Source organism: Magnolia sinica, chromosome 16 (assembly GCF_029962835.1).
Source record: "Magnolia sinica isolate HGM2019 chromosome 16, MsV1, whole genome shotgun sequence".
Taxonomy (NCBI): domain Eukaryota; kingdom Viridiplantae; phylum Streptophyta; class Magnoliopsida; order Magnoliales; family Magnoliaceae; genus Magnolia; species Magnolia sinica.
In genome coordinates, this window is record NC_080588.1 from 16,958,896 (window position 1) to 16,977,253 (window position 18,358).

General features: G+C 41.2%; 1 protein-coding gene across 1 annotated transcript; it reads left to right on the plus strand.

Moving 5' to 3' along the window:
* The first annotated feature begins 215 nt into the window (after positions 1–215).
* LOC131228956 (presenilin-like protein At2g29900) lies at positions 216–1,678 on the plus strand. Its single transcript, XM_058224792.1, has one exon. It carries the CDS (start codon positions 312–314, stop codon positions 1,620–1,622), a length of 1,311 nt encoding a protein of 436 aa, XP_058080775.1. The 5' UTR covers positions 216–311; the 3' UTR covers positions 1,623–1,678.
* Positions 1,679–18,358: the final 16,680 nt, after the last annotated feature.

Sequence of the window (18,358 nt, forward strand, 5' to 3'; positions counted from 1 at the left end):
TCTGCAGAGGTGTATTTTGGTTTGGTAAAAATGTGTTTGTACAGAGAGGTTATAGTTGGGTAAAGTAAATTTGGAGGGGGACGGTGGCTTAAAACTGAGGCATACAGGCGGAAAAAGCTTTTCTAGCATTGTTTCTCCGTACATGTGAGACACGTGTGGTTCCAGCGTGTCTTACGTCACCCTAGCGTCCTATACTCCCGATCTCAAGCCCCATACGGTCAGAAGAAAATCAGCCATTTCCACACCCGTGAGAGAGAGAGAGAGCCCCAAATTCCGAAAGAGAGGGTTGGACAGCCCATCTCACCCTTTCAATGGCCGAATCTCAGAACCCCACCATTTCAATGGCCCAATCTCAAAACCCCACCACCATCATTGAATCTCTAGGTGAAGAAATCATCAGAATCATAGCTCCTGTCTCCACATGCATGCTCCTTGTCGTCCTCCTTGTCACCATTCTCAATACCTCTTCTTCTACTTCTTCTTCCTCATCTCTCACCACCATTGCTACCATTGCCTACAATGAAAACTCCTCAGACTCTGATTGGAGCAAGTTCGTCGGCGCTCTCCTCAACTCCCTTGTCTTCGTTGCCATCGTCACCGCCATCACTTTCCTTCTCGTCCTCCTCTTCTACTTCAGGTGTATCAGATTCCTCAAAATCTACATGGGTTTCTCTGCCCTTGTTGTCCTCGGCTTCATGGGTGGCGAGGTCGCTCTCCTCCTCATCAAGGACTTCCGCATCCCCATTGACTGCATCAGCTTCCTCATTGTCCTCCTCAATTTCACTGTCATGGGCGCCATCTCCGTCTTCACGTCGCGGGCCCCGATCCTGGTCAATCAGGGGTACTTGGTGGTGATCGGGATGCTCGTTGCTTACTGGTTCACACTGCTGCCCGAATGGACCACTTGGGTCCTGTTGGTTGCCATGGCTTTGTATGATTTGGCCGCTGTCTTGTTGCCAGGTGGGCCGCTGAAGCTCTTGGTCGAGCTTGCAATTTCTAGGGATGAGGATATACCGGCTTTGGTTTATGAGGCACGGCCCGTTACCGATTGTGGGTCGGCGCCAGCTTCAGCACCAGGTGCTGAGAGAAGGTTGTGGAGAGGAAGGAGGGATTCGGGTTCTTACTTGGGTGGTTCTTCTTCGAATTTGAATCCGAATTTGACTGTTGGCGATCTTCTCCAGAAGGACACTGCATTGGCTATTGCTGAAGAGGGACATGTTTTGGGTGGGCCAGCTGCTGAGTTATCGGCACCATTAATCAATCGGCGACTGGAAAGGCCGGATGCGCGGGGAGAAGAAGCGGCATTGGATGAAAGTGGGCAGTTTGAATTCGAAGGAATTGGGTTGGGCTCATCTGGTGCAATCAAGTTGGGGCTAGGGGATTTTATCTTTTATAGCGTGTTGGTCGGAAGGGCCGCAATGTATGATTTCATGACGGTCTATGCTTGTTATCTTGCTATTATAGCTGGCCTTGGTATCACTTTGATGCTTTTAGCTTTTTACAGGAAGGCATTGCCTGCTCTTCCTGTGTCTATTGCTCTAGGCGTCTTGTTTTACTTCTTGACTCGGATTTTTCTAGAATTGTTTGTTGTCCAAGTTTCAGTAAACTTGCTAATGTTTTAGATTAAAAAATTGAATTTATGGGAGTTTATGTTTATGAAAAAAATTATGCTTATCGACACCATTGATTGATTGGCGATTGGAAAGGTCAGATACGTGGAGAGAAGAAGCTATGTTGAGTGAAAATGTGCAGGTTGAAATTGAAGGAATTCGGTTGGGCTTGTCTGGCGTGATCAAATTGGGGTTCAGCAAATTTATCTTTTATAGATGGGCTTGGTATCTATTTGATTATCTTTTATGGATGGGCTTGGCATCTATTTGATGTTTTTAACATTTTAGAGGAAGGCATCCCCAGCTGTTCTTGTGTTTACGCTGGCTTTACTTCTTGACTCGGATCTTTTTAGAAGTGTTTGTTGTGCAATGTTCTGTAAATTTGCTGAATTTTTTATAACAAAAAATTGAATTTATGGGAATCTATGCTCCATAACAAATTCTCTTTGGTTTCCATTTCAGATCTCTATGCTTTATGGAATACCAGAGGTTGCTTCTTGGAATGCTGGATTGAGTTTATTGCTTTTGGAATTTTGTTCATCATTTGATTTACTCTATTTCTTTTTCTTGCATTCTTTGGCTGACCTTTGGGCATTTTGGTTGAAAACAAAGCAATGAAGACCTGATTGTAGAATAACCAGTTGTTGAAGAGGACAAATGGTGGGGCATTTCTTGTATTCTTGGAGAAGGAAGTTCTGTTTAAGATTTGCCAAGGGAGTGTAGATACCACTTTAAGCTGCGCCCTTGATCTGATGGTTCTGATCATCCAATCTGGGTGAGGTTGGGCTGAGGTGCAAAGTAGATTCATGATGGGACTCCCCTACCCAATGGTCCATTGTGATCGCAGATGGACCCAGCTGGGCCACACACAGAATATGCACCATAGAGTAAGGAGAATTCTTACTGGGTTACAAAAAGCAGGAGTGGTTGGAGTGGAATTGACGACAAAATGTAGCAAATAAGCTATTTTTTGACATGAAGCATCTTGGACATGATGTTTTGGAGTTGGATTCATACAGTTGGTAGACTATTGGTGCAATTCTATGTGTTATCTTTGTATTGGAAAAGATGCTGTTGACGAGATTTCTGTTTTGATGGTTTCCGTCGTTTATACTTGTTCTCGTTTTTGGCAGGCAAGCAAGCTATAGCCAAGGAAATCAAGTTGTTTGAACTGAAGAGTGCCATATATCACAACCTTGTTGCTTCACCAGTGAATTGTTTGGCTTTTGGATAACTTCAGTTGCGGCTCAAAAGTGGAGTTGCCCTTGTTTTTTCATCAGCTTCCTCTTCCAGGTATCATTTTAACCGGCTTGGGTGAAATAAAAATTGCTAACTATAATCGATGAAAAGGAAACAGAAAAGTAAATATTGATAATTGTGAGGGTTGTTTGACTTGTTTCATATAGTATTTTAATTCAACTACTTCAAGTATTTGAAATAAAACTGATCTGAGTTCATTGAGAATGATATCTAAGGCATTGATTTTTGTTTCAACCATATGCACATGTTACTCTTGGAAGATTACTGTGATTAAGCTGAATTCTTCCTGCCCAAAATAAAATGAGCAAATGAGAAACTACAGTTGAGCTGTTATATTTTTCTATATATTACATCAGATGTGTTTATGTACTTGATTAAGGATATGTATGAGGGGAGTGGTGGGAAGTGTGAGGACCACTTGTGGAGAGACAAGTGAGTTCCCAATAACTGTAGGCTTGCACCAGGGGTTGGCATTGAGCTGGTTCCTTTTTGCATTGGTTATGGACAAGTTAACGAAGCATTTTCAGGATGTAATTCCATGGTAAATGTTGTTTGGAGATGACATAGTTTTGATTGACAAGAGGAGAGAGGTTGTAAACACAAAGCTAGATTTATCGAGGGCTACTCTAGAATCTAAAGGATATAGAATTGGATTGAAACATAGTACATGGAGTGCAATTTTAATAACAATTGGAGTGAAAACGCGGAATTACTTAAGATGCTAACGAAGAACAAGAAGTTCCCAAAATGACCACTTTTGATACTGGGTTAATAATTCATGAGAGTGGAGATTGAGAAGGATGTTGGCCATGTCATTCAAGCCGGGTGGAAGGGATGGAGATGTGTCTCTTGCGTTTTATGTGGTTATTGTTTACCACTAAAATTGAAAGGGACATTTTATAGGTTATCTATAAGAATAGCCATGCTTTATGGGGCAGACTGTTGGGAAGTTTAGGAACAACATGTTCATAGAATGAGTGTAACTGAAATGAGGATGTTGAGATGGATGAGTGGCAAGACGAGGAAGGATAGATTTAGAACTGAATACATTTGAGGGAACTTCGGAGTAGCACTAATAGGTAATAAGATGAGAGAAAGTTGACTTACATGGTCTGGTCATGTTCAACGGAGACCAAGAACAACGTTTGTTAGAAGAACCGAATTGGTACGAGTTGAAGGCTTTAAAAGGGCAAGGGGAAGGCCTAAAAGGACATGGATGGAGGTAGTACGAAAAGACTTGGTGACCTATGGCTTAATTGAAGGCATGGCCCTTGATAGAGTGGAATGGTGGAGCAGGATTCATGTAGCCGAAGTAATTGGGATGAGGCTTAGATAACGATGACCAGTGACCACGATGATGATGTGTTTTTGTACTTTATGTATTGGAATTTTCTTCACGGAGGCATATAAAGTCTGTGCAAATTTATAATATCTATGATCATGGAAGCATATTGGCCTTTGTTATTTTCCTTCCCTTTGCATGAAAATCAAATGTTACATTTCTGTTGATGGAATTGATTCACTGTAGTACATAGTCATTGATCTCCACATGTGAACCCTTCAGCTCACAAGAAGGGTTGCAACATTCTGGTACGAAGTTCTTTATCTACTCATTTGGGGGGGGGGAGGGAAATGGAATTGTTTTAACTTGTAAAATGATGCCTTCTATTTTTGTAATCACTTTCTTCGACCTTTTTATCCATAAACATAAAAAAGGCAACATTATGAACTATGATGGTTATGGAAGCAGGTCTTGGTAGAGAGAGTTTATAGGATTTCAATAACAAAATGAGGATCTTAGGTTTGTTGTTGCACAGAAGTTTGAGGACCACTTTTGACAACTATTAGGAAACGTAGTTAAAACCAGTCCCAATGCTATTATTAGTCTGCGAAAGCCATTAAACATTCATATGTTCAAAGTTGGCAAGGGACTAGAAATGGTGAAAATTTAGAACAACATAAAAAATGCCAAGATTTCTAAGCAAGTAGTAGGTGAGGCTAAACTTAATGCTCATGATGATCTTTAAGTAGTTAGGGATAGGAGGGTGAGAAAGATGCCTTCAAAATAACAAAAATGAGGAAGGGTAGGGACCTAGCTCATGTTCGATGCATTAAGATCGATGACCAGAGGGTCCTAGTCAAGGACAATGAAATCAATGAAAGGTGGAGAAGCTATTTTTGCAACTTGTTCAATGACAACTCTGAGAACATAAGGATAGAAGGAACCATGGACTCAAATGACGTTGGAGACCATAGATACTTTCATAACATTAAGAAATTTGAAGTGAAAAAAGTTATGAGATAGATGAAAATAAGAAAAGTCCCTTGGTTCAGATGGTATACTAATAGTATTTGAAAGTGCACGGATGTTGGGTTATTTTGGTTGACAAAGTTGTTCAACAAGATTGCAAGACCAAAGGACATGCCAGACGAGTGATGAAAAAGTACCGCGGTACCTACTCATAAGAATAAAGGAGACATATAGAGTTGCATTAACTATCATGGGATTAAACGTATGAACCATACTATGAAACTTCAGAAGAGAGTGATTGTACAAAGACTAATGCGTTGGAAGAATTTATCATAAAATCGGTTTGGTTTCCTGTTGAGGAGGGCTAGCAAACTAGTACTGAAGCTATTTTCCTACTTTGACAATTAATGGAGAAATATAGGGTGAGGAGGATCTCTAAATCGTCCTTAATAATTTAGAGAAAACATATAATAGGGTTTATAAAGAGTTAATCTGGTGGGTGTTGGGAAAGTAAAGAGTTTCAAGAGGATACATTAACACAATGTTGTCAAATCGCATACAGTCGCCTAAGCCATCGGCTTGCTGATTGCTTATGCCATCATGTAATCGCGCAAGTGATTGCTCAGGCTGATGTTTTTTTTTTTTTTTTTTTAAATTTTAAATTAAAAAAAAAACCTATTTCATTGTCGATTGACTATTAGACTATTATAAGTTGAGTTATACTATATAATATAACAAAACATTCAATAAGTTACACTAAGAGAGAATTAATTATTAAAAACTACAAATATAGAAATTTTATTGATAACTTGAATCTTGACGAGTTGATGTATACATAATACAATACAAGTTACAAACAACTAAACTCACAAGTTACACCTTGAGAAGTATGCTATTGCATAGGGTGGATGGCATCGCAAAAGCCATCTCATACTTTTCGCATACAAAAGTATGCCATCACATACACTTCAGATCGCATATACTATCATGGCATATGCGATTTCAGTGGCCCATTATGCGATCACATATGACAACACTGCATTGGCATGATTAAGGAAATGAAGAGGGAGCGGTAACAAATGTGAGGACCACTAATGGAGAGACAATTGAATTCCCATTAATATAGGCTTGCACCAGGTGTCGTCATTGAACTTTATATTTTTGCATTGGTTATGGATGAGTTAGTGTGAGATTGTAGGAAGAGATCCCATGGTGTATGTTGTTTGCAGATGGCATAGTTTTGATGGACAAGATGATGGAGGCCATATACATAGATCTATACTTATGGAAGGATGCTTTAGAATATAAATGATTTTAAATTAGTCGGCCTAAAACAAAGCATATGAGTGCAATTTTAGTAACAATAGGAGTGAAACGAAGAATTAGTTAAGATTGTTGACCTAGAAGTATCCCAAAATGACCACTTTTGATATCTTGGGTCGCTAATCATGAGTGGAGAGATTGAGAAGGATGTCACCCATAGAATTTAAGCTAGGTGGAAGAAATGGAGATGTCTCTAGAGTTCTGTTTATTGACATCGATGACGTATACTAATCAAATTGTAGGGGAAATCTTATAGGAAAGATATGAGACCAGCCATGCTTTTATGGGATAGAATTGCAGGCAGTTATGGAACAAATGTTCATTGGATTAGTGTGGCAGAAATGAGGATGTTGAGATGGATGAGTGACAAGACCAAGAAGAATAAAATTAGAAATGAATGTATTTAAGTCAAGGGAACTTAGGAGTAACATCAATAGGTTATAAGACGAGGGAAAGCAGACTTGGATGATTTGGTCATGCGCAACAGAGACTAAGAACTTCGCCTATTAGGAGTGAGTTGTAGCAAGTTGAAGGCTCTAAAAGGGTGAGGGGAAGGCTCAAAAGGAGTGGGTGGAGTACTAAGAAAAGACTTGATAAGCTATCATCTAACTGAAAATTATGGTCCTTTATAGAGTGGAATGGCAGAACAAGAGTTGTGTATCCGACCCCAATTGGTTGGGAGAAGGCTTAGATGATGATAAAAGTGGGAAATATGTGAAAACGGTTACGCTAATGTAGTTGATCTTCCGGTAAATGTCTACTTTATCGAAAATCAAAATCGTAGAGAAGAGAAAAGGTCGTTGTCGGTGGGAAGAAATTTTGAAAAAAGGACTATTCTATTTGGTATTACTTTTGGGGGTTTTCTCCGACCCTTATACACCTACATGTTACAAGGGCTTTTTTCTTTACCTAATTAATTGTCTGTTGGTTCATATTAGGTCTAGGACACTCAATTTTATGAAAGCTTGTTGTGTTCGAAACCTCAAAAGCTACATAATGACACTTCTAGTAGGAAAAGCCTTAAGCCATCAATTTTCTTTTTCTTGCATTTTAGCACTATTTATGTACATTTTACACATTTCTTAGTGTATTTTAGTTATGAAGATACAATCTCTATATCTTATGCATTTGTAAAGTAGAATTTATATGACAACACTTGTTTCATCTGTATGCACGTGTCAGGATATTGCCTTTTGTAGGGTCCTCATGTCTGACGTTCCCATTTCCAACAATGACAGACTTGCTGGTTGTGATTGTGGTATGGGACATGGTATTCGTGGCTGTGGCCATGCGAATTCAACAGGTTGGTGGTCATCCTCTCTCATCATTGCCACCCATTAATCAACAAAGCAGTCCCTGGCTCACTCAATCTTGCTGACTAGTGGTTAGTGGCCTTTTTTTTCCTGCTACTTTTGACAATTTTGGAGCTGCCACTGAATTTGTGGTGAGTTGAACCAGTAACCACATAGCTACAATCTGCCACCTTAAAAAAAATCTCTCCAAAAAATGGAAAAAAAAGAAATCTACCACCTTTTTTTTTGAAAGCTAATTTGCCACCTTAAATTCAATATCAACTTCAAAGCAGGCTGCCCTTATTCATTCTCCTGACAGTCACTCTCTATCCAACCCATCCGACTTCCGATTTATCTTAGATGATAGACATGAGCTATTAATCACATCACAGATGATGTGGGGCACCTTTCTAATCTTGTTCCTCCTGTTAGACAGGTCACATGCCTTGTATAGCCACATGCCTTGTATAGCTAATTTCCATAAATAGATGATTCTGTCTTTATCATTCTTTGGGTTGTCTCAAATACAAGAAAACCAAAGGAGAATCATTTCTCTTTGCTTTCAGTTTCTCTTTGCTCACATGGTATCAGAGCTATACTGATCTCAGCTGATCTGATCCAGCACCACCATCTTCAGCTGCACATCCTGATCCGGCACCTCCTTCAACACTGGGACTACCTCCTGACAGATCCGGCCTTTCTTGTGCTACCAAACCTCTGCGGCACCACTTCTAGACAAATCCGGCCCCCTGCTGCGTCACCCAGCCTCGTCCGACCACCCTTGCTGCGTCACCCACTTCATCCGACCACCCCTGCTGCGTCACCCATCCCATCCGACCAACCCCAGCCCGTCCGCACACCCGGCCGACCACCCCCAACCCATCAACAAACCCGTTCGACCACCCTCAGCCCATCCGACCACCCCTGCTGTTTTCGACCACCCCATCTCCGTTAGCACGCACGCACGCACGCACGTTCGACCAACCCTAGCCCATCCGACCAACCCCAGCCCATCTGATCACCCCATCTCCGTCCGCACACAATATCCCCAAGTCCCTTTCTCCCTTGCTGTTGCTGTTCTATTGCTGTTTTGTTGTTGTTCTATTACTGTTTTGTTGATGTTGCTGCAAGGTACCTCCTTCCTTGGTGTGGTTTACATCCATTCAGATATATGGACAAAGACTCCCGTACAGAGGCCCCACGATGTAGTTTCGATGGTACCAACTACAATCTATGGGCCATCCACTTTCAGAATTTCCTTAAGGGTCGTGGTTTGTGGGGACTAATTGGTGGATTTGTTACTGTCCCCATTTCCACAGATGCTGACAAAATGGCTGAATGGGAAATAAAAAATGGACGTATTATTACCTGGATTCTCGATTCGGTTGATTGGTCAATTGCTGTTGGTCTCACGCCACATCGCACTGCTAAGGCAATATGGGAGCATTTCCAGACAATTTATAACCAGAGCCCGCCTGGAACAAGATCTGGTTCATCTTACTTAGGGTGACCAAAGTATTTAAACATTTTATTATACCATTATTACAATTTGGACAGAGATGGCTACGATGGATCCAGAATTTCCAAATGACATTAAGATCCTCCAAACAATGCGTGATAATGTGCGAGTTCGACAGTTTCTTATGAAGCTGCGTCCGGAATTTGAGCATTTTGGGGCTGCTCTCCTGAACCGTAGCCAAACTCCTTCATTGAATTCGGTTATTAATGATTTATTGGCTGAGGAACAACGATTGAAAGTTCTCTCCCATGTCCCCAACTCAGGGATCATCTGATCTGGTACTTGCTGCATCCACCTCTATACCAAACTGTAGTTCCACTCATTTAACTTATCGCGGCTGCAACAAAGTGGGACATGTCGTCGCTTAGTGCAAAGATTAGTGCGCTTATTGTCGACGGACTAGTCATGGTATTCAGGACTGCCGTTCACGTGCCTATGCATCCTCTTTCGGCCGTGGACGTGGTGGTCGAGGTTGTGGCTGTGGTCGTGCTTTTTCTGTTACTTCCGCGCCTATTTCTGCTACTTTTGTTGGTGATACTGCATCTATTATTTCTGTTGAAGGACTTTCCTCATCTTTGACTGCTGCGATGTTCTAGCATATCGTGCAGGTCCTTTCTGCGGCCAGTATGCCAGGTATATCCTCATCTTCTACATGGTTCTTCTATTCGGGTGCTTCCAATCATATGACTGGTGCCGTATCCCATCTTTGCGACATTCGTCCCTACACCGGAAATCAGGTTATTTCTACTGCGGATGACACTAGACTACCCATTCAGTCCGTTGGATCATTGACTTTCTCTCCTTCTGCCCATCGCTAGTTCACCCTTCGTGATGTGTTTTATGTCTCTAACCTTTCCTCAAATTTAATTTCTGTTGGTCAACTTACATCCAATAACTGCTTAGTCATATTTCTTCCAAACTGTTATTTTGTGCAGGATCTGTTAACGGGAAAGGTACTTGGGAAGGGTAGGCGGCATGGTCGTCTGTACGTACTGGACTTTGACCCATCTGTCACTCCGGCTCGTTGTTTTTTTTCTCCATCTTCATCAGATATTTATTCGGCAAATAAATTGTGGAGACTCTGGCACTTTCGCCTGGGTCATCCACATTCAGATCGGTTAATTCAGTTATTTTCTTCTGGCATGTTAGAGAATATTTCTCTTAATAAAAGTGATTTGGATTATTCTTGTTCTTCCTGTTGTCTTTCAAAAAGTAAGTATATTCCATTTTCTCTAAGTAGTACAAAATCATCATCCATGTTTGAACTAGTGCATACGGATGTCTGGGGTCCTTCACCAATTATGTCTCTCTCTAGGTTACGATATTATGTTATATTTATTGATGATTTCACACGTTACATCTGGATTTACTTTCTGCACTCTAAGTCACAGGTTTTTCAAAAATTCAAGTTATTTCACTCTATGGTAGACACTCAATTTCGGGTAAAAGTTCAAACTCTCCGCTCTGACTCAGGGGGAGTATCTCTCAATAGATTTTTGTACATATCTTCAGGGTCATGGGATTATTCATGAGACCACCTATTTTGATACTTCACGACAGAATGGGGTGGCTGAACGAAAAAATCGCCATATTGTTGAAACTGCCAACACGCTAATGATAGCTATGAGTGTTCCTCGTTCTTTCTGAGCGGAAGCAATGTTACATTCAGTCTACTTGATTAACCGGATGCCAACCAAAATTCTAAACAGTAAATCTCCCTACTTTGTTCTCGCTGGCTTACCTCCCACATATTCCACATTTCGTGTTTTTGGTTGTGTATGTTATGTTCACCTGGCATAACGTGAACGTAACAAACTATTTTCAAAATCAGTCAAATGTATGTACTTGGGATTTGGAGAAACTCAGAAGGGTTTTCGATGTTATGATCCGGTTTCTCGTCGTGTTCGGGTATCACGACATGTTGTTTTTCTTGAGTATATTGCCTTTCATTCATTTGTTCCTCCTCCGCACCCACCAAACTCTCCTGGTCTTATTGCCTTTTCTGACATTCCTTTTGCCTCGAGTACTCTCCCTCGTCCGTTTCAGGTTTACTCACGATGACCACGTACAGATCCATCACCTATTATTCTCCCTACTGTACCTGTTGCCGATCCAGAACCCACCTTGGTACGTTGTTCCGCTCGTGTACATCAACAACCTGATCGCTTGATATACTCTATGTCTGCCATGAATGCTACTCTGGATACTGTATCTTTTCCTACTTCATACACTCAGGCAGCCACTCATGATTGTTGGAAGAAGGCTATGGCAGAAGAACTTGCAGCATTGGATGATAATCATACGTGGGACATTGTCACTCGACCCATTGACCAACAATTAATTGGTAGTAAATGAATTTATTCTGTAAAGCTCAAATTTGACGGATCATTGGATCGATACAAGGCTCGGCTTGTCACTCAGGGATACAAATAGGAACACAGAATTGATTATGATGAGACATTCGCTCCTGTGGCCAAGATGAAAACCGTTCGTACACTTCTGGCAACATCATCCGTTCGTTCTTGGTCACTCGCTCAAATGGATGTGAAAAATGCTTTTCTTCATGGCGACCTCCAAGAAACAGTATATTTGAAACCTCCTCTTGACTCTTTAATCCCTGCTAATAAGGTATGTTGCCTAAAGAAAGCTCTGTATGGCCTCAAACAAGCACCTCGGGCATGGTTCCAACGCTTTCACGATGTTGTTACGGGTGCTGACTTTACTCAAAATGGTCATGACCCATCCTTATTTTTGCGCACCACTGATCGTGGTATTGTCATTGTTCTCGTATATGTTGACGACCTACTCCTGATCGGTAGCGATGCTACTGGCATCTCGGCATTAAAGGAAATTCTGAAATCATCCTTCAAGATGAAGGACCTTGGCCATCTAACATACTTTCTTGGGCTTGAATTTTCACGTTCTCAACGTGGGATCCTGGTCAGCCAGCGTAAATATATAAAGGATCTTCTCGCTTTAGCCTCATTGACGGATCAGAAGACAGTTCAGACTCCCTTAGAACTTAACGTTCAATATGGCCGTGACGATGGTCATCTTCTTGCGGAGCTCACGTTATACTGCCGTTTGGTTGAGAGACTGGTTTACTTAACAATGACTCGCCCTGATATTGCCTACGTTGTCCACGTTGTCAGCCAGTTTGTTTCAGCTCCTTGGACTCTTCATGTACCTGCGGTGTTGTGCATCCTACAGTACCTACGTGGAACTCTAGATCGATCACTGTTCTTTTCCTCCACGGCAACTCTGGACCTTCGTGCTTTTTCGGATGCTGACTGAGCCGGTTGCGCTCTCACACGATAATCTACCACTGGTTACTATGTTTTTCTCGGCACTTCTCTCATCTCTTGGAAGTGTAAGAAGCGGGTCATTGTTTCCAAATCAAGCACAGAAGCCGAGTATCGAGCGATGTCGGCTGCTTGTAGTGAGCTTGTCTGGTTACGTGGACTTCTTTCCGACTTGGGCTTTTATCTACAGAATCCTACTCCACTCCATGTAGATAATTTGAGTGCCATTCAGATTGCCTCTAACCCTGTTTTCCATGAACGGACAAAGCATATTAAAGTTGACTGTCACTTTATCCGAGAGAAGTTTCAGTCTGGGCTCATTTCTCTTCCATATGTCGCATCCCATGATCAGATTGCAGACATTCTCACGAAGTCCCTCACTTCTGCACGACACTCATTTGCTTTCAGTTTCTCTTTGCTTTCACCTCCAACATTCTCATGGGAAACGGTACTAGCCCATTTCTTATGTTGGTTCCGCATATATTTTAACCTTTTCATTTTGGTAGATTGGCTCTTCCTGGGCTAATCTGCCACCTTAAATTCAATATCAGCTTCAAAGCAGGCTGCCCTTATTCATTCTCCTGACAGTCACTCTCTATCCAACCCATCAGACTTCCGGGGCATCTTAGATGATGGACACGAGCTATTAATCACATCACAGATGATGTGGGGCACCTTTCTAATCTTGTTCCTCCAACATTCTCATGGGAAACGGTACTAGCCCATTTCTTATGTTGGTTCCACATCCATTTTAACCTTTTCATTTTGGTAGATTGGCTCTTCCTGGTGTCTTTATTTCACCTAGCATTAAAAAAATGTGTGTGATCTTTCACTGTGAAGGATTTCGGTTGGGGACGAGAAATGTGAGAACTACTTCTCGCCGGTTACAAGTCTATGCCTTCCCAGGCATATTTGTCAGTTTCTATCCCATGACAACGCTGTTTGGGCATGCAAATTCATATTGTTCAGTCCTAATTCAAGTCACCAGATCATCAGTGATAACTCATCATGGTGTAGGTTTTTCTAGTTGCCATCTCAAGAAGCACTAGAAACTTCCTCTTAGCTTTTTAGAAATGGTTTTAGCCTATCTTGTACGTTCATTTCAAATGTGATGTTCGTTATCCCAAGCCATTTCGTCACAGTCTGACTCTTTTTTTAGGTTATAGTGGTGTTATGGTATGTGCAACGCACGCGGAATGAGTAGGGGAGAGAGATATAGTGGAAAAGGGTGCTGCTAGACCCAGGTGAAGGCTACATGGGAAGGGAGAAAGAAGTCGACCCATCCCCACTTTTTCCGGTGTTATGGCCCACTCAAGCTTTAGATCTGCTTTGTTTCCGGGCTGATGCCTAGATATGAGCTGTCACGTGTATGGTTTGGATGTCACACAGTCATCACGGTGCGCCCCATGGAGAGCCTTTTGTTGCATGGTCTCCCTAATACTATGCTTACATGCGGGCTGGATGCAAAGAGGAAAAGTGGGAGCAGGCTAACCATCGATGAATCCAAAAGACAAAAATACCATTGGTCAAAGGCCCAGACACAACCCAAAACTATTTATTAATGCCTCTCTCCATGACTAATTGCAGGGATTAAATTTGGCCAAAAGCTATTACCGCTTTATATAGTATAGAATTGTCAATTGATTTCACTTGCTACACATGCCTTTTCCCTTAAAGTTGAAATATATTCTTCTTGTGTTCCAGTGTTTCATAACGTTTGTGAGAGAACATAATGAGACCTGCATAAAACCCCTAAAAACGACGATGTTATTGAATATAACTCCCATTTGTTTCAGGTCTTAATCCAAAATGGGGAAAAAACAGTCATCATGCCTTCAGACCCAGGTTTGAGTTTCAAATAGGATTTGTTGCAAGCCTGTATGTGCATAGTCCAAATCATTCTTCTCCTGTAATGCAATAATGATCATATGTTGTCTTTATCTTGCATTTAAAGCTTTTCATCAGGCAATATATAGCGGTAACCAAGAGAATGAGCTAACACATCACAGAATCCTGTTTCTTTCTATGCTCTTTCATGGTTGAGTTCCTTGTTTTTGGACCATGCCTTACACATGATTGTCCACGTACATAACATGCGTTGGTCTGTAGTGCTAAACCCATATGAATAACATGCTTCTTGGTGTAGTGCTAAATGATCTCTCTCAGCTGATTCTTCCTGATCACTTTGAACTAGAGGTTTGCTTGAATGCATCCCGACATAAGTAATAAGATACGTTGGGATCTTAGCCTTTGAATCTGGATCATCTTCCAATTATCCAAACTGTTTATACGATGTTTCTCACTTTGCATGGTGGATATACAGCAAATAAAAGCTTTCAATAGGATAATTTCGACCCTTTTATAATTTGGCTTGTTTGCTTTGAATATGGATGGTCACCGTAAAGGGTTGGAATATTTAATCTAAGAGTTTTTACAGCCATCCCCAATTGAAGGGGAGCCCTATCAGATAAACAGTTTTGAGTTATTGCAAAAACCCAAATCCAGCTGCTAGAGTCTCGTCATATCTTGTTTTAATTCGTGGGGATGTATTCAAGCAAATCTCTTTGGACCATGGTTCTTTGGTTGCGTTTACCATGTTACATATTCCAAGGTCCAGATTCGGGAAAATGAGAACTTTCTTGGAAATCAACTGCTGAATTATGATTGGTTACAATGATGAACAGAAGGGTTTTGCATTTTTTCCTATGATCTTACAGAATTTCAGCATGCCTCATCTGGTGAGAATGCCTTATCTGTCCAACGCCATTCATCTGCTTTAGGAGCATGTGATGCAGGACATGAAATTAACCATGGAGTGCAAGAAATCAAGTTTGTGATTATGCCAATATTAAACAGTCACAAAATTCTACATCCTACATACTATTAAACATTCAAGAAGGGGAATCTATGGGGGTCCAAGCCTACACAACCATTAGGGCTGGATCAAATAAAATTACAAGCCAAATAAGCCCAAAGGAGTGTAAGAATCACCCATTCTTGCATAGGTTCCTGACTCAAGAGATTTACTAAGTTTCAATTTAGGGGAAAATCTAGGGTTTGAAAATTAGGGATAATTGAGATTTGGGACCCTTTTGGGTTATGGATTTCGGATTATGAGGTTTTCTAGATAACGGTTAGGGATCGGTCAAGGTATTCGAGGGTACATGGACTGATTTAGCAATTTCCAGATTTAACAATTCCGTTGTACCACATGTTGATTATGTTTAAGAGTGAATATTATGGGTAGATCTAAGGGCGTTTAGGTAGAGGATTAATGAGGGATCCTATGGGGAGGTTTTAAGCCCAAAAAAGGAAAGAAACAGAGGGGAAAAAAGGACTTGAAATGGGCCACGCACGTTGGACAACAGGTTGGCCTGGATGCACGTGTGTGACTGGACGTCCGTACATGTGTGAGGCCCACAAAATCGGGAAATGACTCGTAGGTTAGGATCGACCAGGGGTGGGTTGTTTCAATACCAAAAATCACTTCGATTCGGTACATGTTTTGTGCGTAGTACTCCGCCGAAGTTTCAGCCCCGTAAATGCGCCAAATTTTGAAAACCTTCTTGTACACCACTGTAGGAGAGGATTTTGATGCGAAAATTGGTGAATCTGCTGGTGGATGGGGTGTTGAGGATGATGGATGTGATGCAGAAGAAGATGGTGATGATTTGGAGCGGGTGTGACTTCGCACCACGGTAGTTAACCCTCAGAGGAAGGGAGGGCTTCGCACCCAATTTGATCCTTCAACTCAATGTGAGAGAGAGGAAGAAACGCATGATTTTTTTTATTCATAATATCATGAGAGTCCATACATGGGATTGCTTTATTTATAAGAAAACCCTAAATCCAAAAGACAAAACTACCCTTGTGCCATGGGCGCGCACTAATACCAAAACTAAAATAAATAAAATAACTAATCTAACCAATCAAAACCGTTCATGATGTTTCTAATAATAAAAATAATCAAAACTCAAAATCCTGAATCATCTAAAGTAGTGGGCCACGATCATGAGATCCGATGGTAGGATCTATGTGATGATCGGGTCCACTCCAATGCTCCATAACGCAGCCCCCTAATTATGGAGTCCTCCAAAGATGTCGTTGTCGATCCAAATAGAAAGTGGGGCCCGCCTCCTCCTCGAATACGTGCGTAGAGGGGGCGTGTGCATGATGTCCCCATCAGCATGTGAGGTCTTTTATACTTTTTCCTGGGTCTATGGAGAAAACCGACAGCCTTCTACACAGTTTTGCAGTCAAATGCGCAGAAGACATCAATGGTTCAATTGAAGTCCGCTTCTATTTCTTTTCCCTCTGGTTTTCCAGGTATGAGTTATCAAAACCTGCTGAAATATGCACAAACCAATCAGTTTTGTCTCAATGTTCCAAAAAAAGAAAAGAAAAAGAAAAAAAGCAGTTTTGTCTCGGTAATCAGCAGACTGCAACAATCTTCACGAGAACACCCTTCAACGCCCTTTCTCCTAAATGCACCGTCTTCTCACAGATTGCACTCACAGCAATCTGAAATTTCAGATCAAGGTTCCCAGAGCTGAAACTCAATTCAGCAGCATGAAATCTATTTACGAATGGTTCATTCATGCACCGATTGTTGCTAGTTATCTGCAACAACAGTATTATATGGGGAATAAATTGAAGCATTCGACAGAGGAGCTCTTGGTTAGGCCTACGGATGGCTAGTATTATCAGGATCATAGTTCTAAAACCCGCTGAGTCTACTTGAAACTGAGCTGAGTCATCTTGACTCAGCAAGATTTTGAGCCGAGTCTCTTGTAAACTGGCATCTCGTTCTGGCCTGATTCTGACTCGGGAACATTTGTTGACTCGAGCACTCAGGTTGACTCAACGTGGCTCACGGTAACTCGAATCGAGTCACCCAGTGAGTTGCTCCGTTGTTATTCACAAGAAGTTAATAATCTGGGTTGGAATTGAACCAAGAACCTTACCCACAGAAAGAGCCAAACATCTATTAACATACGTAGTACTTCTAATTGTAATTATTAAATATCGAGTTGATTAGGTTGAGTCTCAAGTCAACTCGATCTGGACAAACATCAAGTGTTGTTTAAGAATTTTGAATTATGATCAGGATGAAAAGAATAGGTTTCTGTTTGTTGCTGAAACAACAAGGGGAAAAAAAAACAGAACCAGTTATTTTTTACGAAATAGTTGAGAAAAGGAGTGGATACAGTGAATGAATGAAAAACACTTGTGAAACCAAAAAAAAAAAAAAGGATGAAAAGATACTTGGAAGATAGTCTTGCATCTGGAAAACAAAAATGTGCTGGGTCGTGGGTGGATTTGCAAGGTGGAGATACAACTGGTTTGGAGCTTTTCATGCTTGATTTGTGGGAGGCTCAATTAAAGGCATGGAATGGACTACGGAGAAACATTTAGCCCATCAGGGATGTTGGGTAACAATAGACTTGCTAATGCAATGATGAATAAATGTATGTTTGGCAGCAATTTCAGCATGGAAAAGTTTTGAGACCGCAGTTCTAAAACTCTTACTTTGACTCGAAAAACTTGACTCGGAGAGATTTGAGCTGTCTCTTGGAAACTCACCGAAGAGACTCAATCGGGACTCAAGAAGACTTGTCCAGTTGACTTGAAAGCTCAGTCAACTCGACATGACTCGGCTTGACCCAACTGAGTCACCCACCCGATTATTATTATTATTATTATTATTATTATTATTATTTTTTATAAATAAAACCGTGGAAGTCAGGAGTTGAACAGGTGATCTCCTCTAATTGAGGATAGACCTGTATTCAATGTTCCAT

What these genes read in the sequence shown, in the direction of transcription:
- LOC131228956 (XM_058224792.1), top strand. Translation starts at nt 312, where the DNA reads ATGGCCGAATCTCAGAACCCCACCATTTCAATGGCCCAATCTCAAAAC.